This window comes from Salvia splendens, chromosome 9 (assembly GCF_004379255.2).
Source record: "Salvia splendens isolate huo1 chromosome 9, SspV2, whole genome shotgun sequence".
NCBI lineage: Eukaryota > Viridiplantae > Streptophyta > Magnoliopsida > Lamiales > Lamiaceae > Salvia > Salvia splendens.
Genome location: NC_056040.1, coordinates 11510317 through 11536558, shown reverse-complemented (window position 1 = coordinate 11536558; position 26242 = coordinate 11510317). Strand labels below are relative to the sequence as shown.

At 36.6% G+C, this 26242-nt stretch overlaps 4 protein-coding genes and 1 pseudogene across 9 annotated transcripts; 2 read left to right on the top strand and 3 right to left on the bottom strand.

Moving 5' to 3' along the window:
- The first annotated feature begins 241 nt into the window (after positions 1 to 241).
- Positions 242 to 4950, top strand: LOC121748500 (autophagy-related protein 18b-like). Its single transcript, XM_042142895.1, has 11 exons — positions 242 to 444; positions 521 to 594; positions 1163 to 1236; positions 1392 to 1501; positions 1595 to 1686; positions 2204 to 2316; positions 2992 to 3111; positions 3731 to 3876; positions 4156 to 4263; positions 4442 to 4507; positions 4671 to 4950. Exons 1-11 carry the CDS (start codon positions 293 to 295, stop codon positions 4786 to 4788), a joined length of 1173 nt encoding a protein of 390 aa, XP_041998829.1. The 5' UTR covers positions 242 to 292; the 3' UTR covers positions 4789 to 4950.
- A 7-nt stretch (positions 4951 to 4957) lies between these two features.
- LOC121748501 (transmembrane protein 208-like) lies at positions 4958 to 6972 on the bottom strand. Its single transcript, XM_042142896.1, has 5 exons — positions 6785 to 6972; positions 6501 to 6694; positions 6109 to 6193; positions 5287 to 5352; positions 4958 to 5213 (listed from the first exon to the last, which is right to left on the bottom strand). The coding sequence occupies exons 1-5, from the start codon at positions 6866 to 6868 to the stop codon at positions 5121 to 5123; spliced, it is 522 nt and encodes a 173-aa protein (XP_041998830.1). The 5' UTR covers positions 6869 to 6972; the 3' UTR covers positions 4958 to 5120.
- A 2742-nt stretch (positions 6973 to 9714) lies between these two features.
- Positions 9715 to 14820, top strand: LOC121748797 (annotated as a pseudogene).
- Positions 14821 to 15048: 228 nt separating this feature from the next.
- Positions 15049 to 18610, bottom strand: LOC121748796 (tetratricopeptide repeat protein 1-like). The gene is made up of 5 exons (XM_042143321.1): positions 18252 to 18610; positions 17680 to 17859; positions 16933 to 17059; positions 16523 to 16636; positions 15049 to 15323 (listed from the first exon to the last, which is right to left on the bottom strand). Exons 1-5 carry the CDS (start codon positions 18534 to 18536, stop codon positions 15208 to 15210), a joined length of 822 nt encoding a protein of 273 aa, XP_041999255.1. The 5' UTR covers positions 18537 to 18610; the 3' UTR covers positions 15049 to 15207.
- A 720-nt stretch (positions 18611 to 19330) lies between these two features.
- LOC121748795 (5'-nucleotidase domain-containing protein DDB_G0275467-like) lies at positions 19331 to 26044 on the bottom strand. Of its 6 annotated transcripts, none has more exons than XM_042143316.1 (14): positions 25752 to 26044; positions 25470 to 25512; positions 25050 to 25244; positions 24793 to 24929; positions 24528 to 24677; positions 24085 to 24186; positions 23674 to 23838; positions 23390 to 23566; positions 23216 to 23313; positions 22530 to 22653; positions 22266 to 22355; positions 20909 to 20953; positions 20050 to 20370; positions 19331 to 19762 (listed from the first exon to the last, which is right to left on the bottom strand). In XM_042143316.1, the coding sequence occupies exons 1-14, from the start codon at positions 25797 to 25799 to the stop codon at positions 19736 to 19738; spliced, it is 1722 nt and encodes a 573-aa protein (XP_041999250.1). In that variant the 5' UTR covers positions 25800 to 26044; the 3' UTR covers positions 19331 to 19735. The 6 variants fall into 6 exon arrangements, 5 of the variants coding, with proteins under 5 accessions (XP_041999250.1, XP_041999253.1, XP_041999251.1 ...); XM_042143319.1 differs by having other exon boundaries at positions 23456 to 23566; XM_042143317.1 differs by having other exon boundaries at positions 25473 to 25512.
- Positions 26045 to 26242: the final 198 nt, after the last annotated feature.

Here is a 26242-nt window from a genome sequence, read left to right as displayed (position 1 = left end):
CTCTGAATCTGACATTTTTTTTGGTGTTTTTCTGGGCTGATTTTGGCTAATAACAGGTCGGGTAAAGGTATATCGGCTATGATGAAATTTTTCTGAGCCGGGATCGTTTCTGCTCTGAGGCCATGTTGAGATCGATGGGAGAAGATTTCTTGTATTGAATGAATAATACGGTACATTGGTTACATATTTTATAGACTAGGTATTCTACATATATGGTAAATTTACAATAATTACTACACTAATTTAGGCATCATATATCCCCAAATCAATTACATAATATTCTCCCGATATTATGCGATCTTATTCCAACAGATCGAAGTGGAGTGAAGTTGAAGGAAGGATTTACAAACGACTTTGCTTCAAACCGCTCGGAATTCTGCCGCAAATGGCGAACCAATCATCTGCTCATCCGATTCTCTGCGCTTCCTTCAACCAAGACAACAGGTTTCGTTACTTGCAAATTAATGATCATTCATCAATTTTAGATATCTTAGTCCAACCGATGCTTTCTCCCCCTCAGCTGCTTTGCAATTGGAACCAAAGACGGCTTCAAAATCTTCGACTGTGATACCGGAAGACTCCTCTATGAACGAGGTAACGTTTCGGCTTTTCACGATTTTGCTCCAAATTCATTTCGCTCCTTTTCCTCTTCTTTTTCTTTAGGACGTGGAATTTAATTAATTTCTTTAGATTTCTTTATGTATTTGTGAATATGAGGATCGGAATAAAAGTGTGCGGAAATTGGAAGGGTAATTGATGGTTATTTGAGTTGAAAAAGATGTTTAGACTGTAGTTGACAGCATAGGGATAGGGATGCTGGCATGACCTGACCACTTCATTGCATTCGTTATGCATGTTTTGCCAAAGTTATCGATGATGATGATGATGTTATTATTGAATTGGACTTAAGTGGTATGGTATGATGACTAAGGAATTGTGTGCCAGCTTAAGTGATTTAGTTCTTGATTAATCTTGGAATACAAGGAGATTGGCTATGCACCCAGGCTACGAGTAAACTTTAAAAATTCACATGGCATGCCTGGTAATATGCAGTTTGACTTCAACTGAATGAAAGATTACCATGAATGTGAAAATCTTAATGTTCATATCTGTATTTTGAACTAATGAAGATCTTCTAATGGAATTCAATTTCTTCTGCTAGCTATTGGTGCATTCGTCATTGTTGAAATGCTATACAGGACAAATCTTCTAGCCATAGTTGGGGCTGGTGAACAGGTTCCTTCAGCTTACTCATTACACTACTTCTATGAAAAGTCATTGTTTTTTTTATCACAATAGCCATTATTCCATTCTTCCATCATATTGTTAATTTTCCTTCCTAATAGTACTTACTTATTTATAACCTCTTGTTTTTCACCTGCCTGCGCTAGCCTTCTTTGTCACCAAGGAGATTATGTTTGTTCAATATCGTTAATGGAACTTCACTCAGAGAACTCAACTTCTTGACTTCTATTCTCGCTGTTCGTATGGATAGGAAAAGGTATTATTCCATATTTGTTTCTTTTCTGGTTCCCCATGTGAATTTCTGTCCAATTAATTTTATGAGTTATAAATTCATTGACTGTTCGTACAGATTGATAGTTTTGTTTAAAGAGCAAACCTACATCTATGATGTTAACAGCTTGGAAAAAAAGCAGATTATTGATACAGTGCCTAATGTACAAGGTGATTTTGAAATACTCTATTTTATCTTACTTCAAAGCATAAGTTGTTTACATCTGACCAGCTCAGCTTCTGCATCCAAATGGTTTCTAACTGAAGGAACTTTTAATGGTACATCTAAATGTATCTTTACAACACTCTGATGGGTCATGGCTGTGACCTTCGAAGTTACTCCCCACCCCTATTTCTTTTTTACTAATCTAACATTGTTTGCTACAGCTTCCCTTATATAACAGAACCTTACTGTTTTAGAGAGGAAGGGGAAGAGGCAACTAAGGTTGAGAAATACTTTTCCAAAAAAGGTCTTACTAAATTGGGATTAGTTATCGCTAATAACATCACCAAGTCAAATTAGAATGACATATAATTGAATCCAGTACCTCTTCAGTGCCATGATTTTTCTTTTGCTTGGTTGTGAATATCGATGAGCTTAGCATTGCATAAATAATGGAAGTTTGATGTTTAAATCTTTTGATATCACATCTTTCGATGACTCGCTCAGCTGTCCTTTTTTGTTCAGGACTTTGTGCATTTTCTGCTTGCGTGGATAATCCCTATTTAGCTCTTCCCGCTAGTACAACAAAAGGGTCTTTACTAGTCTACAATGTAGTGGATCTGCAGTCACACTGTGAGGTTGTGATCTGAATTCTGATTTTTCAGCTGATTTTTTACTTGATGAAATGTAGTTAGATATATCATGTATATTTGCGTCAACTTTACCATATCTCCCCATCATCTTCAAGCAACACATGTTTTAATGAAATTCAAGTGCTTCATAACATCTATAATTGTTTCATACTTCATTCCATGTCCTTGTAATAATCCTAGCTTTCTACATGTTTTGGAGGTTTTAGAGGGTTTCCATGCATATCTCTGTCTCTCTATAGGGATTTCCCAGTATTGTTCTAAGGCATTAAAGATTTCAATCCCTATTGAATCTGATCTGGTGTCTGAAAGTCCATCTTAATATTCTCATCACCCGAGCCTCGTTCTTTCCAGTCTTATTTAGTCTCCAAACACTCTAATCCAAAACGCATCATCAATCTCATAGCTGTATTTTCTGTGTTGATCAAGAACCTATATGTATATATATATATATTGACATAACTTCTGGAGGAATGTAAATAATTCATTTGCTGGTATGGAAGATAACTTGGACGCATTGGCTCTGCCTTCATGTCCTGTGTGCTACTTTTGATGTTTTCTTGTGAGAAGAGTTTACTTGTTATGCCTTGCTAGTTGATTTGGTGACAAGGAATTTCTTGTCTCCACTCCACTTTTCTAACCTAACTAGAGGGTAAATTGCAGATAGACGCCCATCGCTCGCCCCTAATTGCCATGGCTTTTTCTTCAAATGGGACATATATAGCTACAGCATCTGAACACGGAACTATAATCAGAGTTCATCTAATCTCTGATGCAACTAAGGTGAATCAGCAAATATTTAGCCATGCTATGCTCAAGCATGTTTGCTTTCAATTTCTTTGAAATCCTTGAGCTTCTTAGTTAAATATTTTCTGCTTTGCTTTCGGATGTGATGGTGATAGATTTCGCCCTGATTAGCAGTTCAAGATCTGTGCCTAAATATTGCTCCTAATAGAAATTTTCATAATCACGTAAAGGTTAATTGATGGTCATCAATAAAGGAGTGCTATATTATCACTAAGTCCTTACTTTTGTATCAGTGATTAGAACCACGTCCTTTATGCTTATCTTTACCATTTGCAGATCTAATTTTAATAATGACTATTGTAATGAAATCTTAAAAGTTACTTAGATGTACTTAATCTGGATTTCCAGCAGATATAATACCCCCTCGTCCCTTTGTAGCTGAGCCATATTCCTTTTAGAGCCGTCCCACTTAAGCTGAGTCATTTCCTTTTTGGGTGAAAATTAGAGATATTAACTGCATATTAGAGTATTAATTAATGACCCCCTTACAAAATTTTGTATTTTGTTGAGATATTTGCACTTTAACGACAGCTTCTGCAATTTGCTGAGTTGTCTACTTCTTATATTGGGAGCTCAGCTGTCTTATGTTTGTCAGTCATACAGTTTCCGTAGGGGTACATATTCGTCGACGATCTTTTCTCTGTCATTTGGGCCTTCGGCTGATCTTCCAGATATTCTTCTTGCTACAAGCTCTTCAGGTTCTGTTCACATTTTCTCCCTGGGCTTTGATCTTAATGAAAGGTAAAGGCTTATATCTGTACTTCTCCTGATTTTCTTAATGCTTTATCGTCCATTTGACAAGTCAGTTTATTTTGGCTGTCAAATTGACATCGAAATGAGATTGTTGTCTTTTAGATTCTTAGTTGCCAAAAATCGATGTACATTGTTTTCTGTTCCTTTTGAAGAAATGACCAAATTGATTTGTCCTTCCTGAGGGACTCTTTACTCTAGCTACATTTGCATGCTTGTAAACTGATTCTCGTGTATAAGTGTGGTTATTTTGTTGGTATTCAAGAGCAGAAAGTCAAACAGCCTTCTTGGGTCAATAATTCCTGGTTCTGTTAGCGATGCACTGGATCCTGCTCATCATCTTGTATTCCATCATGCTTTCTCAGCTGGAGTCAGAAGGTTAGCTTACTCAATCAAGATATATCATTGATGGCTACTACACTCTTATTTGGCATTTAGAAATTCTGGAATAACTTGATTACCTTCTTTAGGGAATTGTGCTTGGTGCAATCAGTAGTCAATGATTATCCACTTCTTCGAGGCCTCAACTAATCTCTTTCTCCACTTTTATTTTCAGTAATGCTGTAGTTCAAAAGATAGAGAAAGCCAGTGGTTCATCAAATCCCGATCCTGTTGTGTTGAGGTAAGTTACACCTGATTCAGACTGCCTTTGGTATCTTTAAAATTCAGACTAATTTTCATGCTATTTCTTGCATACGGTTCGTTCTCAAATCACCGTGCATCACCTGGACATTGTTTTTTACCAAATTCGAATCTCTAATGGAGTTTCATGTCTAATTTTGTAGAGCCACCATATCAATGATTAGCTTCAGTGGATACTATCAAGAATATAGTTTGAGAATTAACAACAAAAACGAAGCTACATGGACCTTGGAGCGCAGGTCCAAAGCTATCGCAGAATAACTGTAGAGATTCAGCTGAGTGCAGATTTAATTCAAATGTACAGAATCTTCTTAACCATGATTGAATGCCGTTATTACGTTTCTGTTATCAGATTTGGTTGCTGCTACGTTTTACCACTGCTCAACTTAAATTCGAATTTCTGGCTTATTTTATTTCCATTCAGTTCATGTGTTGGCAGGAGTTATATTTGAAAAAAACTTGTTCATATCCATTGTAACACCATTTCTCAGATATTGATACAACAAAAACCCGACATTGGAATACATTAGGCACCATTGTTAGTGCATTTTTAACGCCTGCTTCCTCAAAACTTCAGTGTGAAGAAATCCGCATCATCGGGTCCTGGTCTTGACAAACTTGCCTCTTGAAGCCCTCTTCTCCATTTTCTCTCTCTTCTTTTTTGTCTTCTCGTCTTCCTCACCTCCCTGCACCGAATCAAAATGGTGTGAGATTTATCCACCAAGGTGAAGTAAGAAAGTGGAATGGATAATGAAGTACCTCTGAACCCTGTGACATAAACCCTCTCGCAAGGCCAAATAGTTTATACGCAGCAAATCCTGGAATCTGGACATAGATAGATAATCCAATAAAGCAATCAAAATTCATTGAATCAACTACTCTACAGCAGTAGGAATGTGCACGGTGGCTAAAAGAAAGTTGCTTCAAGTATTATGCAACCAATTCATGGCAAGGCTCATAGGTCAGCGATGTTATTGAGCAAACGTTCATGACACTTTATGGTGGCATGCAAGGGGCTTGTTGCCATCAATAAATAAACAAATAATGAGTTATCGTTGGAAAGATAACACAGACAAGTAAATCTAAGAGCGAACAATACCATTGCTCTTATTTAGGCGATTATAAAAAAGAATAGACCTCTGCTACACTTTGTTACTTCTGGAGACTGCTAATATGCTTTGAACCACTCCAAGGTTCAACGGGTTTCATTTCAGTTAAAGTTTCAAAATTGTCTTATGATATCCAGACAGCAGATTTCTGAAAATACCACAATTACTTTGGTTTCAAGAAAAGCCTATATACACAGTTAGCAATTAGATATGCCAAGTTATACTTTAAACTAGTTGTTCCAAGAGGTACTCGTAATCCTTTTGTTGGAGAAGGGGATCATCAATTGAATAAGTATCAATTAGACTAATTTCTTAGAATGGTTATCAATCAAGATGAAGAATGATGGACCGGCGATGAAATGTTCTATATGCTAATCAAACAACATAACCAAACAACAAATTGAACATTTCTCTGTCTCTCTCTCAGCAATTAAATGGTCTATTATCAATGAGGGGGGATAGAAAGCCTTACCACCAAGTATATGTACCAGAACTTTCCGGAGATGATGGAACTAATTTGGACGAAACAAGTAATGTAGATCACATCATGCAAATATCTGCAGAGTTGTAAAACAGGAGGAAATACATGTTCAAATCATCTCAATCAGGTAATCAAATTATCATATTTGCAAAGAGCACCCCAGCAATAAAAAACAATCTTGCATTTTTTACAAGGATCTACAACGATGCAAATTATAGTACTATAATTTCCAACTTAAGCACTAGCATTCACAATTCTGAAACAGGAAAGGAACGGCGATATGATAGATGAATAATTTTCATTAGTCAATAAGGATTTGGTAAAATTCGAGACTAATCATAAACCCCCAAAATGACTCCCAATAACGAAAACGATCGACGCACCCGCAAATTCCGCCGGTGCTCATATCGAATCCTCCGTCAAGGAGCTCGCCGTCTTCAGTGTAGCTAGGTTTAGCCATAGCATCCAGCTGCTGGTAGGGGATCACGTAGGCCAGCGAAGTCAAAACCAAGCCTAACCAATGCTTCCACGTGAAACTCGAGTAGAAAACTCCCATCCTCAGCACTACATAGATCGCCTGCATCAGAAATTCCATCGAATTCACTTCGATCAGAACAAGAAAAAAAAATAGAAAAACGAATTGGATGTACGTTTGATAAAGCTGTACATTGGAAGCGATGATGAGACGGAGTAGAGTTTTCATGTGTCGAGCGTTTTCTTCTTTCCGCTTCTTCGCTCCTTGATTCGCCATAGCTTCGAAACGCTGTCGTTGCGGTGCACACTCTGAATTCCGTTTCTGAATTCGGAGAAGAAATGAGGAAATTTTGCTCTTTTTCGCAAGATTTTTCGATTTTACAGCTTGCCGGAGTATTGGACTTTAAGTTTGATTATGGGATTTCATTTTCGGCCCATTAAATGAATATATGATAGCCCATTTATTTTGGAATAAGGATAATATCAATGGGGAAAACGTATTTATTCCGTAGTTTAAACGGAAATTAAACATAATCATGTTTACGGATCTCAATTGTATAATCAATTTATATTTTATAATACGGGACAACATTTTTATAACTAACTTATTAATTATTATAGTCTATTTTGATTAGTGAGAAATACTAAATGTATTTTTATAATTTTTACAACATTATAATCAAATTTAGTAAATAAAATAATTAAATATAAAGAAATATCGGTGCCTATTAAAATAGAATGTAATAAACTAAATAATGTACTACGTTAGAATATACACATCATATATGTATGTAATACTCCGTATTGCACAATTGTACAATCCATAAAAAACCAATATATTAAACCTAAAAACAGATTAAAGAAAAAAACCATCAATAAAACTAATACTACCAAAATTTTATCTGAAAAACAAAGGAGGCTAAGGCAACATTTAAAATTGTGTGGAAATATGTCGTAATATCCAATTTATAAGTCTTACAACCTTATCTATCACTTTTTTTTGGTTTGACCACATATATCCCGAACCCGCCTTCGGCGAAATCCAACTAATACTGCTCGACCGGGTTTGCGGATTAAGACTTATCTATCACTTTTTATGAGGCATGTATTTCTGACTTTGCTGGATAATATCGATTTCAATTTAAACGATTTAGAATATTTTTTAATTTAACATAGGAGTATTATATAAACGCGGACCATATAATTAATTAATATTAAATGTTTAATAATAATTACCTAACATCTCATAACTAACAAATATAATTGTATTTTATACTTCTAATATTATCTTCCGTATAAAAAATAATCTTACTGGAGTATTATATACTAATACGGAGTACGAGTTTTTAAAAAAATGATAAAATAAAATGAGAGCATCCGCAATGGGCGGACGATGGCACGCCCGATGGCGCGCATCGTCCGCACCCATTGCGGGTGCGCGCCATAGGGCGCGGATGATAGTCGCGCCCTATACTTCGGTCGCGGAGGATAGCGCGGACGATGGCCATCGTCCGCGCCATCGTCCGCCCCATTGTGGAGGTCGCGGACGATCGACCGCGGACGATGGCACGCGGTTTTGTTTTTTTATAAATACCGTTCATTTGTAACATTTAATTTCACGCGATTTCATTTTCGAAACTTACATTTACATAATTACTACGAAATGGATTCAAGCCCCAATAGTCCTACGTTTAGCGCAGGGGCGCATTGGCCGGGTACAGAACCCGGCGATTATCGTTCGTTCGACACCAACATCCATTACGATCCCGATTTCAGTACGGAATCGTATGGGTTGTCTGACATGGAGCCGTCTCCGCACCGCCCAACCGCAGCGGCCGATCCCGACCCCGCCGCGACTGCTTCCGCCCTAGCCAGAAAGAAGCGGAACCGGCAGCGGGCGCAGAAGTTGCCGCCTCCCGGTGATTGCGATTAGTACGCCCCCGGCCGTACGAACTACAACGACGGCGAAACTCTCACTTTGGCCAGGTGTTGGGTAGATATATCGGAAGATCCGGTATTCGCGAACAACCAGCGACAGATCACGTACTGAGAACGCATCGCGGACCTCTAAAATTCGGTCAAGCCGCCGTCCGCGTACAAGCGCAAGCGTGAGCAACTCCGCAAGCACTGGGATCAAGTCAAGAAGCAAGTGAACTTGTACGCGGCGGAGTTCGAGAAGTTCACGCGGTCACAGGTGAGCGGCGAGAGCGCGAGCGACGTGCGCACTAAAGCGATGTTGTCGTACCGGTCGATGTTCGGCGATTTCAAGCACGAGGCCATCTGGGTGCTCTTGGGGGAAAAGCAGAAGTTCCAAGGTGGAATTCTGCACACTGGTGCGCCGAAGAGGACGAAGGTCACCGAAGTTGGTGACTACACGAGCAGCGGCAGCGGCAGTCACCCGGTTGACCTCAACCGGACGTACGTGGATGAAGGGAGTTCCGGCACACCGGTGTCCTTCCGGTGTCCTCCCGGGGTCAAGGCTGCGAAGGCCAAGGGGAAGGCGACCGCGACCTCATTGTCGACCGCTGCAACCCAAGCTCCGGTCCCGGTAGAGCTCCCGACCCAGACGGCCACCGCGTTTGAGTCGTTAGCAATAGCGTCGATGGCAAGGACGATGTTGCAGACGCACAGGGCCCTCAAGAAGTGTACCGACCCCGACGAAGCCGAATATCTCCGGGCGTTACTTGATGAGCTGCGTCGGAAGTTGGGAATTGGTTCTACTTAGTTTTTTTATTATTAGTTCAATGATGTAACTTTTTTATATTAAAACTTCGCCGTTTGTTATTTAGACCGTTTTTTATTTACTCGTTACTTGTTATTTGAAAACAGTTAAATTAATTAAACAAAACAATAAAATAATGATGTGGCGCGCCATAGGGCGCACCTTAGGGCGCCCCACTGCAGATGAGGAGGTAGGAGGATAAAACTGCTGACATGACGCGTCATAAGGCGCGCCTTAGGGCGCCCCATTGCTAATGCTCCGAGGTATAGAAAAAAAAATGGCAGAAATATTACAAATGGAAAATGTGATCTAAAAAAAACTTACTATCTATATTACAGATTAATTTCGATGGATAAAAACATAAGTATTTTTTTTATGAACATAATAAATGTTGGGGCGAACAGGAGGCGATATAGGAAACATGGAATCTAGTCCGCGTCAGCATGAACTTGAAGCAATTCAATAACAAAACCAATTCAATCTCCATTAACACTGGAGATTGAAATAATAGGATTTCTCAATCCCAGATTGTTCTTTTTTCCTTTCTGAATACCCAATTAAAAGTCTTTTCTTTTCTTATTTATTCAATTCATTCACACATTCTTGACATTGGGACTGAATTATTTGAAGAATAATTTGTGCTGCAGCAGACCAGGTTTGAATTTGTTTTTTTTCTTTCTCGATCTCTCTCTTGCATGCAGGAAATTCGGATTTTTTTTCTTGAGCTTGATGATGAAGATGTCTTTACGCATTTTATATACATATTCCTTCCACTCTGAGTTGGTTAATTATAATTTACTACTAATATTGTGAGAGAATAAGTTTGTTGAAAAGGTTGATTTTTTGCTTCAAGAATGTGTGGCGACTCAAAATAGTAAGAGTGTAAGACTGCATTATCCTTGCCAAATTCAATCAATCCATGTTTTCTCTTAAATTTGGTTTTGTGGTGGTCAACCAGTGCCAACTTTGTGTTAAATTAAAGATGGATTCTGATTCATTGAACAATTTACTATGTTTCTGGAGTTGCTATGTTCATCTAAAGTGGGAATAAGTCCCTATTCCTGTAAAATCATTTCCATTGATTTGAATATTGGATGCAGTTTTTTTGCAGCACTTGGCATAAACACGGGGTTATGATAGAAGCTTCCGAATCTAAAAAGAGAGATCTGTAACAGAATGAGGACTCTTATTCGGGCCGCGAGGATATTTAGGCCAGCTTTCAGGTCTAGAGGAAACATCATATATGAGGGCTCGTCTAGAAGAAGAGATGTTTGGTTCAGAATGGATCAGCGCTATATATATAGCATGTCCCGTAGTATAGATGAATTATGTCAAAGTAGATATAAACACATGATCCATAGAGCTACTTTATCGACTGATGTAGCTACATTGACTAACGGAGGTTGTATATTGTTTTGAAGTATCCGGCCATTGAAATGTTGGAATAATGCATGAGCAAGCAAAGAATTCACATTGGTTTTATTTGTCTAATTCAATGGCAGAACTAAATGGAGGAGGGTCTCTGCTAGAATACAAGCGTAGGATAGCTGCTGGTGAACTTTTGGATGGAGATGTTTGCCAGGTTTTTAGTTTAGTCTTAATAATCAATCCCCTTCTGTTACATTTCTTTTCTTTCATGTTGGCTGGAGTGAAAATTTATTTTCTTTAAGTAGATTGAAATTCTTGTGTGTATATAATTGTATTCACTTGTGACTTTGTGTCTTGCTTGATTGAATGGATTCCATACTGGAAGTGCAAATTACTGGTTTGCTAAATAGAATCTGAGGTGCCATTAATTTACGGGAAATAGAAAAAGAGAAATCACTCACTTAATATTACTGCTTAAATTGCTGGAAGAATTTTGGTTTATTCATCAAGGAGATGCAGTTAACTTGATCTAATTGCTCATTTTATATGTCATGCTAAAATCCTTCTAATGGCTACGAATTTGAGTAAAACATGCATGATATTGGAGTTGCCATTTTGACAGAGATAATGTTTGTATCATAACTTTGCAGCTAAATACCCTGGCAGACCTTCAAAGACTGTACAATGAGCTTGTTGAAAAAGCAGAAGCTTGCCGATTGGATCGTTATGCTACTCCTGAGAAAGCTGGGAGGTAATTTTCTTATCCCTGTTTCTATGTAGCACGAATTGTCTTAGTTTGGTAGTATCATTAGTTACATTATTGGGTGTCATTATTTTCTTGATTTTAAATTGATATGGTTTTCTAACAATCATTTTTGTACATATACAGGAGTAGGTGGCTGTGGTCACGTTTTATACCCCAGTCTTCAGAAGCACCCGTGAAAGGACTTTATCTATATGGGGGAGTGGGAACTGGAAAGACTATGCTGATGGACTTATTTTTAAATCAGCTATAAGGATCGAACCCAGGATCAATCACTGAAGTGCTTTGATTATCTTCACATTAGCCTGTGTTTTAGTTGTAGTCATGTAATCAACTAATTCGAGCTCTCTCCTGCTTTGTGTTATTCTTCTAAACATTCCAGTCCTTCCAACTGGAGGAAGAAGAGGATCCATTTCCATGACTTCATGCTAAACTTTCACAGCCGTCTACAAGTATGATTTCTTTGTTTGTCTTTGTATAAAGTTGTCTGGACGGTTTAAAGTTTCATTGTGTTTTTACCATCAAACTACTACAGAAATTATTATGCTGCTATACCAATTTGTTTTTCAGCATCTTCTGTTTTTAGATGTGATATTTCTGATTTATGTTTTTCGTTTGTGTTTCAATTTAATTCCTTATAAATATCAACCTACCTTCACAAAAATGCTTAGAAAATCTGAAAGATCTGTTAAAGGGAGAATATATGTTATCTAGTGCCTATAAAAGTATGTTATATACTTCTTCTGAAAATAGGAAAAGTTAATTTTGGAGAAAATATCTGGTATCATGTGCCATCAATGAAGAAAAGCTTGGTTATTGCTTCTGGGGCCTTCCTTCATTACTTAGCATATGCTGGAGTTCTTGTTCATTTCTTTCCAATAACAATGCTACAGTTGGCATTTCTTTGTAGTCGTATAGTGGGATTATCTCAGGACTTAAATGCATCAGACATTTGTGATGACAAAGCAAGGTCAACGACAAAGCAAGGTCAACGTTTTATCTTATTTTGAGAAAATAACAATTGTTAATTAATTTTTCTCATGGAGGCACAAAGAGAAGGTTCAAACATATGATATGCGTGATTTTATCCGATCTGATTTGAACTTAAGATCATGGTGAAATTTAACTGCAGAAGCACAAGGGAGTGTCAGATCCTTTAGAAGTTGTTGCTGGAGAGATATCTGATGAAGCAATCTTGCTATGCCTTGATGAATTCATGGTATGTTGAACTGCTGAAGTAATTTATTGTTATGCCCATAGCATATTTACCATGTTCTTCTCAATCTTCCAGCAAATTATTTATATTTTTTGTTTCTTTCTTAGGTGAATGATGTTGCTGATGCTTTAATTCTCAATCGTTTATTTGGACATTTATTTAGCAATGGAGTTGTGAGGATCCTACTTTCCGATTCTACTTTTTGGTATTTGCATAGACTTATAAACCAGGCTCAGTGGCCTTATAACTGGTGATTTGTGTTGTAATTCACAAATAGATTCTCGTTGCTACTTCAAACCGAGCTCCGGATAACCTCTACGAAGGGGGGCTGCAGAGGGATCTGTTTCTTCCATTCATTGCTACATTAAAGGTACATTTTCAATCTGATGTCACGGTTCAATGGACAAGTATGAATCTCTCTTATAATGGCATCTTAAACTGTTGTTATATGTTGCTACATGTTGAACCTCTTAATGACTTAGAATCTAACTTTGATGTAGGAAAGATGTGTAGCTCATCAAATCGGTTCCTCCGTTGACTACCGGAGAATGTCATTGGTAAAGCTTCCTTGTCTCTGAACACTTCTAGGGTAGTATTCACTTCAATGTATTTATCTTCTTATTATGTCTTTTGTTCTATTTCTCTGAGCATATTATTGGTTTGCCCTGAATTATAGGCAGAGGAAGGTTTCTACTTCTTAGGTAAGCATTGGTCAGGCCTTCTCAAGAAAAAGTTTCATCAATTAATTGGTGAACAGACAGCTTCTCCACAAGAGGTGGAAGTTGTCATGGGGAAAAAATTACAGGTGTAAAACTAATCCAAAGATTTAAGAATTGTTGCAGCAGATCTCTAGGTTTAGAATAAATTTATGCCTTTTATGGCCTTCATCAATTCTCATTCTTCATTAGGTGCCACTTGGTGCCAACGGCTGTGCTCTCTTCCCTTTTGAGGAATTATGGCCGCAGACTATTTTGGGCTGTTTAGTAAGTATCACCTTCATTCTTCGCCCACCGGAACAAAAGTCAGCTCCATTCTAATTTTCTTGAGTTCTCTATTTCGAAATAATTGTGTTTTTCCTCTAGGATAATTTTTATTTTTGATGTATTTACTTGCACAGTTTAGAGAAATACTCGAGATACTTAGTAATTCATTTCCTTCTTACCAGATAAATTCCATACACTTGCACTCGACGGCGTGCCAATTTTCGGGCTCTCCAATAGGACTGCAGCGTATCGGTTTGTCACTTTAGTAGATGTTAGCCCTTCAGACTTCTTTTTGTTTCACATTTAATTTATCCATGAAAAATATTGTTTGCACGAAATGTGATGTCTTGTGGTTAATGTTTGCTCGTACAGGTTATGTATGAGAAGAGAGCTAGACTATTATGCACTGCTGAGGGGACTCCATTTCAACTTTTCGAACGGATTGTAACAATAGCTGATGCTCAACATATGGCACCGAGGACCTCTTCAAGATCGAGGAAATCTGATGACTCTGACATTTGTGTGGACAACGAGTTAGGTTTTGCTAAAGATCGCACCATTAGTAGGTAAGTTGCTCTTTTCATGCATCAGCAAAATGCTGTTCCATTTTGTTTTTACTTCCCCACACTAAGTTTGTCTTAGTAGAGGATATCATGCATGACATTTGACAATGCTCGATTTGGGAAATGTTGTTTCCTTAGTGAATCTAAATTTTATAGTGAGAAGCAACTTTTTTGTAGTATGGTGCAATTGAAAATGAGAATATGGTGGTTGATTTAGGTTAACAGAGATGAATAGCAGAGGGTACTTGGACCAACATGCAGAAGCCTTGCTACATGGATAGATCTACGAGGAGCTTATTTTACTCGAATTGAGATATCAGCTCGGCCATCTTTGAACTAATCTGCTAACCTTCCAAATTAGCCAAAAACAAGCAAGAATGAAGTTGATTGAGTATGCAGACATGGTGAAGTTGAAACAAGATTTCCTGTAGCTTTGTCTTTTCTTAGGATTACTGGCTGTAATCTGATTGAAGTGGTTTATGGATTAGGTAGTTGTCAGTTGTCTTGTTCAGACATATTGAGGCTGCAAATGTTTGGTTTTATAAAAACTTTAATGTGTTCACCAAAATTGTCGGCAAAATATTATTGATGCTTTATCTTGTTCTTGATATGCAAGTAGGAACAATTGTTCATTTGTTTGATCAAATTGTGGCAATCTATAGGAGAATTTGGTGGGAACATACTTGGCAGGCTCCATGACTAATTGTTTGCTCTTGCTTTTGATAAAGATGGTTCTTATTTTAGATTCAAAAAACACACATATACATACAAATTGGTGTATGGGACTAAACTTTTAGGAAACAAGCAAGAATAAAGTCAGTGGAAGAACGATGAACATTATGTAACAAACATAACTTACAGCATTAAGAAAATGAGAAGTTTTACAATAAATGACCACAAATACTCCCAACTAAGCAGTGTCTTAATTTTAACAGCTCTTATTCCACAACAGTCACCCCATAACCACAGATGCATTCAGCATAAATGTTGGAAAGCATAGCCTAGTTTTGAAATGACACAGAATATGATCCAGTATTTGGATCCTTTACGGCTTTAAAGTTGTCCACGCTCATCCCAAAACGACCAAGAATGGAATTCCCCATTTCTTTCAGCTTTCCTGCACTCACAAAATCAGTAAATATCATTGTCTTGCAACAATCTACTAATAGAAGCAAACATCTCAAGTCTTTCAAACAAAAAGTAGAACTATGGACTTCCACTGCATATTAGAAGAGCAGCCATTGCAATGTCATGCATAACAGCGAGGCAGAAGGCAAACATAAATCATGTTCAGTTCAAAATGCAACTTGTGAGTCTAATACAAGGAACCTTCTCAACATAAGACAACATCACAACAAGTTAACATGTCAATGCATCTTTCCTTTTATAGAAAAACCAATACTCCGTACTACAAAATTATTCCTTCGAGTCAACTCACGTTACCAATATTCCACTTAACTTTTTTCCACTCACTTTTCTTAACATTTCTTAAAACCTGTGCTGGCAAGGAATGGGCTCCTAATGGCGGACCGAGGGGGTATTCATTTATTATTTAATAGTCTATAATATCTAAGTCTAGCAACTGGAATCCTCCCTCCAACCCTAAATCTGAACACCTCCCTCTATCTCTTCATGGAGTGTTCAATTGCAAGGTGAAGGATGCGACCCATATCCCATATCAGCAAGTGCAATCGGGGAATAACAATGCACACAATGGTGAATGTAAAATGAAGCCTTTAAAATTAAAGCTAGAAGGGTGTGATATTGTCCACAAGTACACTTGAAACTCTAATCTTAAAACCAGAAGCTATTGCATAGTCTCTCAAGAAAAATACTACAACAATTACAAATGCCCTAGTAGTTTGGTAAATAAGCTATCCCATAAACATGGACATCAGACCTATAAGTTGGAGAGGACTACTAAGTAAGCAATTAAAGGATCTAGTCTTAGATCTATGCTCCTACTGAGAAAAGAATTACATGCATAGAGTCATAGACAATGAGAGTTGAATTCTTTCAATACTTGGTTACCAGGGCTGATAATACACTAAATACCCAAGCTGGTAGATAAACCCAACATATCAATATATATTCTTGCATTTCAGATATTAACAGAAAGGCAGCTCAGTTAACAGTCATTTCATTTCCTAGATATGTCATCATGTGCTTTCATACTAGCAGTACTTTAAAAACCAGATGAAAACGTACAAATTTGAGTAAAATAACTCAATGGCAACTATATAGAAGCAGCCCCCCGAGGCCACTACAGAATATTAGAAATTAAAACCACAAGCTTAAAAATAGATTTGCACTCACCAATCATCTCTTCCTTCATCTTTTCCCGCTTTTCATCTGCCAATGGCTTTAAACGTATGATAGCTCTCCTAGCTTGATCATTTGCTGGATCCAGTTCTATGACTTTAGTCATATCTGAAAAAAAAGTAAATATATTACTTCAGGTGACCACACAATTAAAATTCAACCATAAGAGAGAATAACACTGCAATGTAATTAAACAAGACACAGTTGACTTATTCAAATAAGTAAATCCACATTTAACCACTGGCCTATTGCTCATGAAATCATCACAAAGTCTGAGTATATTATACATGAAAAACAATGATTGGGAGAGGGAACACCAAGAATTCTAGTGGCACAGCAGAAACTAATGAATGATGGAAAAAATCGATAATTAAAGATTATGTTTCACAGTGCACTGAAATTACCAGTAATGGATTCTTCATACTGTTCAAGCTTTTCTCGTGCCTCAGCTCTTCTTAAAAGAGCTTTCATGTAGGTGGGGTTCAGCTCTAATGCCTTTGTACACTCTTTAACACTCTCCTCATATTTTTGCTGATCACAAGTAGTAGAAAAATTAACTAAATGATGCGATACATGATCAGAATCGGTTGAAATGAACTGAAAACAAAGGCAGTTCTTCACTGCATCAGTTTAAACCAGTGCATTCCACATACTAGTTGCAAAATGTGCAAATGAATTTATTTATTAACTTAAGATCAAACATTTGGAGATGCTGAGAAACATATAACTGGAATTAGCATTGTTCAATACAGAGCTCAAAACATTCTTATAAATGGTAGATATATTACTCCTAGTATTTGTGCTTCACTAAATTGCTAAACAGGACTTAGATGAGCATAAAAAATGTAGTTCTATATATAACTACTACATGTTACACAAATAGCTGCTTTTCGCAAAGTTAAGAGTGCAATAGGAAAGGAAGCAAGATGCTGGTCAAAAGGCAACTAAGTATCCGCCTAGACTATGCTAGAAGTAATAAAGCTATAAGGTTGTAGGTTTCATTCGGATTTCACAAATAGTTGTTTATAATCATATAACATACTAGTAAGATGCACATCATCATGGACCAAAGCTCAATAAGAAAAAAAAAAAACATAACCATGCAGTAAAATTATGCATCCAACTCTTAATCTCACTTTAGAGGAACATACCAATTTGAAGAAACAAGTAGCGCTGTTTGCATGACATATCGAACGTATTTCACTGGATGAATCACCAACTGGCGCATTTTGTATGGCACACCCATACTTGGACAACGCATCTTCATATAGTCCATCTTTAAACAACAAATTCCCCTCGAGTTTTACATCATTAGCTCGGGCTAAAGCTTTCTACTTATCATAAACAGCATAAAACAAAAGTAAGAAAGCATTACCACTCCAGAGCGCAGTTCATAATTTTTTATGTTGACAAACTAAAAAATTGAAACCTAACATAGATCTCAAACAAAATCCCTATAAAACAAACACCATTTTAAACTATTATCAACATTAATTATGCTTAATTAGTAGTATAACAGATCCTAATTACAGATTGGCGTAAGTTCAACCTACGTTCTCAATCAATAGACTAACTATACCAATTAAAAATCCTTACCCTAATATTCAGAAACTAACACTAAACTTTTAAAAATTGTGAGAAATTTCAGTCGTCCAGAAGCTACAATAAAAAAACGCATAGCCTCTTCTAAATCAAGCATCATAATAAGAAGCTGAATCATTACCTCAGCGTCGTCCTTATCGACTGTAACAGTCTGCTCTCGCTGTTGTTCTACCTTGACTTGGCCGTCTGCGTTACCGTTTGCCTCACTGCTGAAGCTCTTTCCATTTTCAGCACTATCCCCATTACTGCGAGAATGAGTATCCTGTCCCGGAACGGCGTCGTTCAGCTCGGTATCACTGGCAGTCTCATATCCGTCCGTACTGTAACCCGAGGCCGCGGCTGCGGGCGCACGAGGCTGCGATTTGCAATCTTCTTCGCCGGAGGAATCTTGCTCGATCACCGCCATTTCTTCCGCTTCTGGAAATTTAGACGGGCGTTTATACTTTTCTTGCTGCTCTAGAAAATTCTATTACTTCATCGATTAGAATAACAATACGACCATGTGAGCAGGCCATATTAAACTTGATCCAATCATAATTGGGCCCAAATAAATAGACTGTGAATAATATATTTTTTTTTTTATAAAATTAACAATATTAATAAATAAAATAATTTATTAAATATTAAATCTTATCTAATCGAATATATAAAATCAAATAAATAATGCCAATGAGATAGTAGTACTATAGCAGTTAGAAAAAAAAATTCAACCCTTAAGATATCTACAATGAAAATTCTAAATGTCGAATATCTAAAAATGGGTAACAGATGTGTCGAAAGTTTGCTAGTACTTAACTTCTACATTCTCCGTCCTGCATTAAGAGTTCTATTTTGTCATATCCGTTCGTTTTCCATTAAAAGTCTTGTTTCACATTTACCATAAATAACAAGGAAACCATATATTCCACCAATTTATTTCACTCACATTTTATTATAAAACTAATATATATATACGATATATGACTCATATTTCACTAACTTATTCAACGCAATTTTCTTTATCTTCCTTAAAACACGTGTCGAAACCAAATATAACTTTTATTAAGCGACAGAGTGAGTACATTATAACAGCATCCACAACCCATATCCTTTCTCAAACCTCGTTATTTGTTAGCCGGGGCAATTTGGTTTATAAAAGTCCAAAAATGGAAAATTAATCAATGGATATTATACCCTCTTCACATGATAAACATCATTGTATTTTAATCAACAAAAATGGACATTTATTCCAAAACTTCAACGAATCTGACATTACATGTCCTGGAAGCTATAAATAAGCCATACGTCATACTACTATAACATGACTAATTCGAACATTATTGCGACACTAAATACGACGATGCAGAAAAAAAATCATCATAAATTCTCTAAACTAAACGAGATTATACATTAACTAAGTCGCAAGCTACGTTGTCAAAAAATGAACGAATGGATAGAAGCCAATCTTGGCCGTCAAAGGTGGAAGACAATCTTCTCAAATATTGCTTTGATTAATGACTGTGTAAGCCAACTGTGGGTATGGGAATAAATTTCAGACTCAAACTGATACAGCACTGGTAGGTCATTGCTTCTCTTTTCCATTCGAGGGTTCAGAGTGTGTATCGATCACCTACTGAATAAGCTCGAAGATACCTGAAATAAATTCAGAAACGATTGAGATACCAATTTTCCATTGACAAAGATTGTTGAAAAGATTGCAATACACACTATGCTGTCATGATCACGTGCAGTCAACAACTTCAACTATCCCTACACGGAAACGATCGAAGGATTGGATGCATCCAATTAATTTGAATTATAGCAGTATTCATTTTTATTGTATCTACACTTCTATTTCTATAAGATTCATATCAAGTAGAAGTGAAGTCAGAAAAAATTTTCCTGTCTAAAAAAAAGCCATGCAATAGTACTAAATGTACCTTCACATGGTGCGGCATGATCTTTATATCATAAGGCACATGCAGCCATGCTTCGGGACGATAAAACAAGAAGTTTTCAGGCTTGCTGGTGTAAACATCAGCATATTGATGGATGTGGTAAGAAAATGCAGATTCTTGACCTGTGTCCGTCAAGAATGTAGCTCCGAAGGACCTATTAAACATGTCTTTCATAGTCTGACGTGCCTTCTGTCTCTCGTTGTTGAGGTCCTGAAGAAGAGATGTGTATTCTTCGCATTCGTCGCCCTTACCAACAGCAGAATGCAGTTTCCCTAGAAGCTCTTGTATTATATGTAACTTCGCCTGTGGAGTTAAGAGGCGGTTTGAGAATTCAGCATATAAAAGTAACATAAAATTATAACAAGAACCAAGAATTTACCCCCAAAAGGAACAAATTATTATCCTGTGAACATGTGGGTTAGCACATTCACAAACTAATTATGGGATGTTAACTCAATATTTAATCTTAATATAATAGAGTATCACTCTGCATAACTGAAATGACTTTTAATAACTATATATATGTATATACAGTGTGTATGCTCACTTTTGCGTGTTAAATAAGTCTTGAGTATGTGTATGAGTGTATCCATGTGTATACATACAGTGAGCTAATGACTTGTGAGATAATACAATGATATAGTAGTACTTAATTATTAATAAGATATAAATCAATATACTATTAATTAGAAGCAAAATAGTAATTATAGTAACGAAATGTAATACCATTGCTTCCATCTGAATGATATATACACATCATATCAAATTTCACACAGAATATCTGACTCAAAAGTTGGAACACTCGATAAGTAAAACCTCAAGAGTTCTCAAAAGGAATTACCTGCTCAAAACGATAACAATCTTCATTCTGGATCCGTATCTCATTCTGAAAGCAATCAAGAAAACAATCGCTACTTCATATCTCAAGCAAGACAAGATGATAAATGTTATGGATGTATCTACAAAATCTGGACAGGATGGAAGAAGCTATTACAAGTAATCTTTTGGCTATTACCGACAATCTGGGAACAGCATTAAGCATGCCAACAACCATATAATAGATATTAAATGTTCTTGACTTGCACACTTCTTTCAGGAGCACAAAAGAAGAAGTCAATGGCATATCAAAACATTAATGGCACTGCTACAGGTTGCATGCATCCGAAGATGGGTTCTGTAGCAAGATACTAGAGCAGGCATGAGTCATCCGATTTCTCCATGCATTTCTACTTCCTTCAATCTTCAAAGCCGTTCAGTCTATCATTTGCTTACTGTGATTGAGTTATTATTGTAAGTGATTGGAAGAATCACCCATAATTAATGTAGTGGGGATTTGAGATTTGAGGTCTTATTCACAAAGCAAGTTACATTACATGTTGTTAATCAGGCTGCCACCAGCTAACATTTTCTAATTTTGTTGATAATGTCATATTTTGAACCTTGATAGCAAGACCATGTCACAGGTCCTAACAAAACACAGTTAAGAAACCTGTATATTTTTAGGAGCTAAGATGGCCTATTACGAAATACTTCCTTAGCTATTAGAGTTCTTATGAGCAGCTCAAACTAAACTATGGCTGGAATATGTCGAAACTGAACTTAAATTCCCAGAGAAGAGGCATGTGACAATATTCTTTTTAAATTATCAATATAACAATATCAGTATAACGTTTACGTTCAATATTCAAAGATTTTACTAAACAAATATTAATTTTACACATACTATCTTTTAGCCTTACAATCTGAATTGGATCCAAGAAATATTAAAGTCAAGCCTTGAGCCAGTTTTCTCTTTGTTAGAAAAGAATGAAACGAACTCCATTGTTTTGGCCATTTTGGACTGTCATTATGAAATGTTATGAATAATAAATAATTTTCCTCTTCTAGCCTAAAAAGGAGCAGTTGTGTCACCACATGTGCTGATAAAATATACTCCATCCGTCCCACGTTACTTGAGGCGTTTCTTTTCGGCACGAGATTTAAGAAATTTGTGTTTAGTGAGTTAAATAAAGTAGATAACAGAATAAAGTAAGAGAAAGAAGAGAGAGTAAAGTAAAAGAAAGGATAAAGTAGGTGAGATTATATGTTTTGTTTTTAGCCAAAAAGAGAAATGACACAAGTAACTTGGGACCACCTAAAAAGGAATACGACTCAAGTAACTTGGGACGGAGGGAGTAGAAGCAAGACTGAAGGCATACCTCCAATTCGTGAACTATGGCAGCTGTACGCCACCCTGATTTTGAAGGCCCTCTAAGGTCACTAAATAAGTGGTCCCCAAAGTACATCACCTAGATAAGTAAGACATTATGTCACTAAACAAAAAGAAAGTTAAGAAAATATTAATGCATAATAAGTTTACATGCTTCTGGAAATTTCAAATGTTCAAGACTGTTCAGTCAACAAAACAAGTCAGTAGTATCACTGTGTTCAGAAGGAGGTGGCCAGTGGCCATGCAGGAGTACCTCAGGACCATTCCACTTAGTTATTTTCAAGAAAGCCTTCAAGCATCCCTGGTAGTATATCTTGTTCGGAAGAAAAGTATCCACCTTAGTAAAAGCCAATGTGTCCTTTTCCACATCATAACAGCTAGATGAATTTTCAAAAAAAGGAGCAGGGAAAAAGGAAATTAGTTGAGATAAACTTTTGACAAGTTCAAAGGCAGAGATACAAGAAACCCATCTCTCTCTTCGAGAGATACATAAGGGAAAAAACAAACACCATAAGTCAATCATGTGTCTATTGGGCCATATGAAGGACTAACAAAAAAAATCATAGTATAAGATAGGTGTGGCTGGCTAGATCACTTACATCAATATTTATCGACTGCATAGGTCAAAAAATCATAAATTATGTAAAATCTAATGTTCCACTTTATAAATTCCAATTTTTTTCTCCTAGAAGACAATCTTTCTGAAGAAACCTTTGCACACTGTAGTAATTCCTAAATCATAGTATATAATTGATCAAACATTGGCAACAAGTTTAGATCCCCAAAAGAAGATTTCCCACCAACATATTTTGTGTGATAAAATTAACTAATGATGGATTGATAGGAAAAATAACATCCTCCCATAAAACTTAATGGTAGTCAAATATGTGTCATGCAAATGCATCAAGATGGAAACATGTAATCTGAAAACAGGAGTACCGAAAAGGATGCTCTGATGTATAGAACTGCGGTTTGTTGGCTTTAGCAATCACGACATCAAAAAGTTCCCTCCAGGAGTCTTGGTCTCCCAATGAGTCCTAGTTAAACAGGGAAACAATATCGACAAAAATGAGAAACATATCTACAAATATTACTCCTAAAACATTATTCAACCTGTCGCAAGTCGCAACTGTACAAGGAGCAGATAAATCCACATTGCCTTTCTGACATGACAGTTACCTGCAGCATGAAGCGCATTCCTCCATCCACAAAATAAAAAGGAGAGTTTGTCAGTAAGAAAAGCTTCTTTCCCTTCTCTCTTAGCATTCTCAGGAAACGAAGTAGCTGTCCCTGGATTAGTACAGGGCACCAAAATTTTGAGTAAACCAGTAAAATCTTCACTTTGGAAGTATCAAAGTAGATGATAAAAGAAGTAATTAGTGAAAATGTTTACATACATTCTTTACAAGGTACTTTTGTGGATCAGAAAGGATTCCTCGATGTACTAAGCCACTTCTATGTACATGCTGAATTGCTTGGTTGACATCTTGGTAAACATAGGAAGGATCAAATTCCAGCTTAGCATCAACAAAATGTTGAACAATATCAGCAATAAGGCATGCCTGTCGAGTGTCGAAAAATAACATTATTGTTAATCAACCCTCCTTGTGCAAGTAAGGGAATGTTCATTCTGAGGTAGAATGGTATATAGAACACTACACTTTCTATTAGTTCTCAATCCATAGAAACACAATATAACAATATGTATCACATTATTCATAGCATACAATAAAAAAATGATTAGTTACAGTGGAAATTCTGTGGCGGGAAAAACTGAAATAGGAATAAAAATATAAGAAAGAACTAACCTCACTAAAGCAAAAGAAGTCCATTAAACCCACAAGCCCCCGTGCTTGATCACGACCAATATGCCTTGTGCCATATAAGTTGTCAATTTCTGATCGGGTAAGCTGGTACCGAAAATAAAGAAGGCAACCTTTATAACAATATCTAAAACCTCATTTTGCTTCAAGAAACATAATTCAAGCCAAAGGACATCCAATTACACAAACCAAGACACATTGTCCCAGTCCTAGAAGTTCCAGAAATGAAACCTTCTATTTGTAGTAGCATGGATGAACTGTAACTTATCCAGCGTAATTTCAAGTCCATTCGGAGAGTAAGATATAGCTCCCAAAAATTTGATAAGAATAGAAGAGAAATTTCTGTTCAATCCAAATACTTTTTTTCTCTAGAAGGGATTAACATAAAGTACAAGAATAAGATGACAAAAGCTTAGATACAATAATACCTTGCGTCTGCCAAAATAGCATCCACCAGGCTCAATTGATCCAAAGAAATCCAGCTTCATCAGGCATCCTTTTAACTTGTCATAATACAGCCCTCTTATTGGAAATGAATTATCATATTTGAACTTCAAGCAACTACAAGGATATCTAAGCTGAAAACCACACAACAAAGACCAAATATGTAAATTCCTACTTGTTTCTGGTGGATTAAACATGGAGAGAACTTGAATTATATAAGAACTTCTCCATAGATGTCAAAGAACAAACCTCATTAACCAAATATTCTTTCGCCATATCATATATTAAGCACTGTAAATTGGCAGAATAGTGTGCCAATGTGTAGTCATAGTCAAACCCGTACACTTGTATGTTGTCCAATCTCAAGTTCTTATTGACATATATGCCTACAATGCCAAATAAGTATCACAACTTTAGATTACATACTAAACTTGAATAATATATTATTTAATCAAGATAAGTTGACATTGTAGCTTAGGGAAAGGAAAGGGAACATCACTTGTGACCTTTAGGATCTAATTTGGGCATTTCTTTCAGCGCATCTGGTATTTTGAGGAACTTGTCTTTCGCAGCAGTAAATGCCTGCCGAATATTGGCAATTTCCTCTTGCAAGATATGGGTCCCTTCCTTCTCCAATTTCTGCACCCGCTCCTCTGTAGTGATAATGGATCTAAATCTGCGTAGTATGTTCCCACCCACCCCTATAAATTACCACAATTTAATCAAATAAATAAACAATTGTCCCTATTTTTCATATCAAGGGCTTCCACAATTATTAGCAGAACAAGTCCATATTTGCATTTTGAGCTACAAACAATCATAATAAATTAAATTTTGAATATGATCAATTACACATAAACCTAGGAACTAAGAAAACTAACATGCTTCGTATATCAAATAAGCAAACATGACAGTTCAATAGAAACGACCTTCCACAGCTCCAGAATGCACAGGATTCGTGCTCTGCATCTGAAAATCAAAGAAATACAGAAACTAGTAATCAGAAGTGATGATAAATACAACTTGCTGATTAAAATCGTTACTGGTAACACAATGTAATTCAGCAATCAGTAGACACACTAAACACACGCACAACTATCTAGCGCATCTTAAATCACAAACTCTCACTTGTTGCCAAAAGCAAATCGGAGACGAATGTAATAATGCACTCGAAGATTAATAAATTCGTTAGTGAGCAGCTGAATTACCAGACGCGAAGAGGCAAACGGAAGACTCCTGCTGCGGAACGACGCCATACAAAATGATTTGGCGCTTCTTGGATCGAAATGAAATGAAATGGAATGAATGAATTAGGGCTGAGATGACATGAGAAATTGAGGGTTTGTAGGGTGAAGATTTGAAAAGTGTAAATTTGGGAGGGCCATTCGTGCGTAGCCGCCAATTTCGATGCTCCTACCTCATGCTGCTTCTTCCATATCACTCACTATATATTTCACTTTCCAAAATACTTTTCTTATTCAAACTTTGTGAATTCCATAAATACCAGCTCTCCGCGAATTAAGTTTCGCAAGATACATATTTGATTCGAATATTATATTTTATTTTTAAGTAAATTTCTATTTTGTACATGTACCATACTACCCTTATACATATAATTATTTACTACCAGTATTATAATGACTTGATTATGGAAAGTTAGAATTGGATGGATTGATTTTAGGAGATAATATAGTCAAAT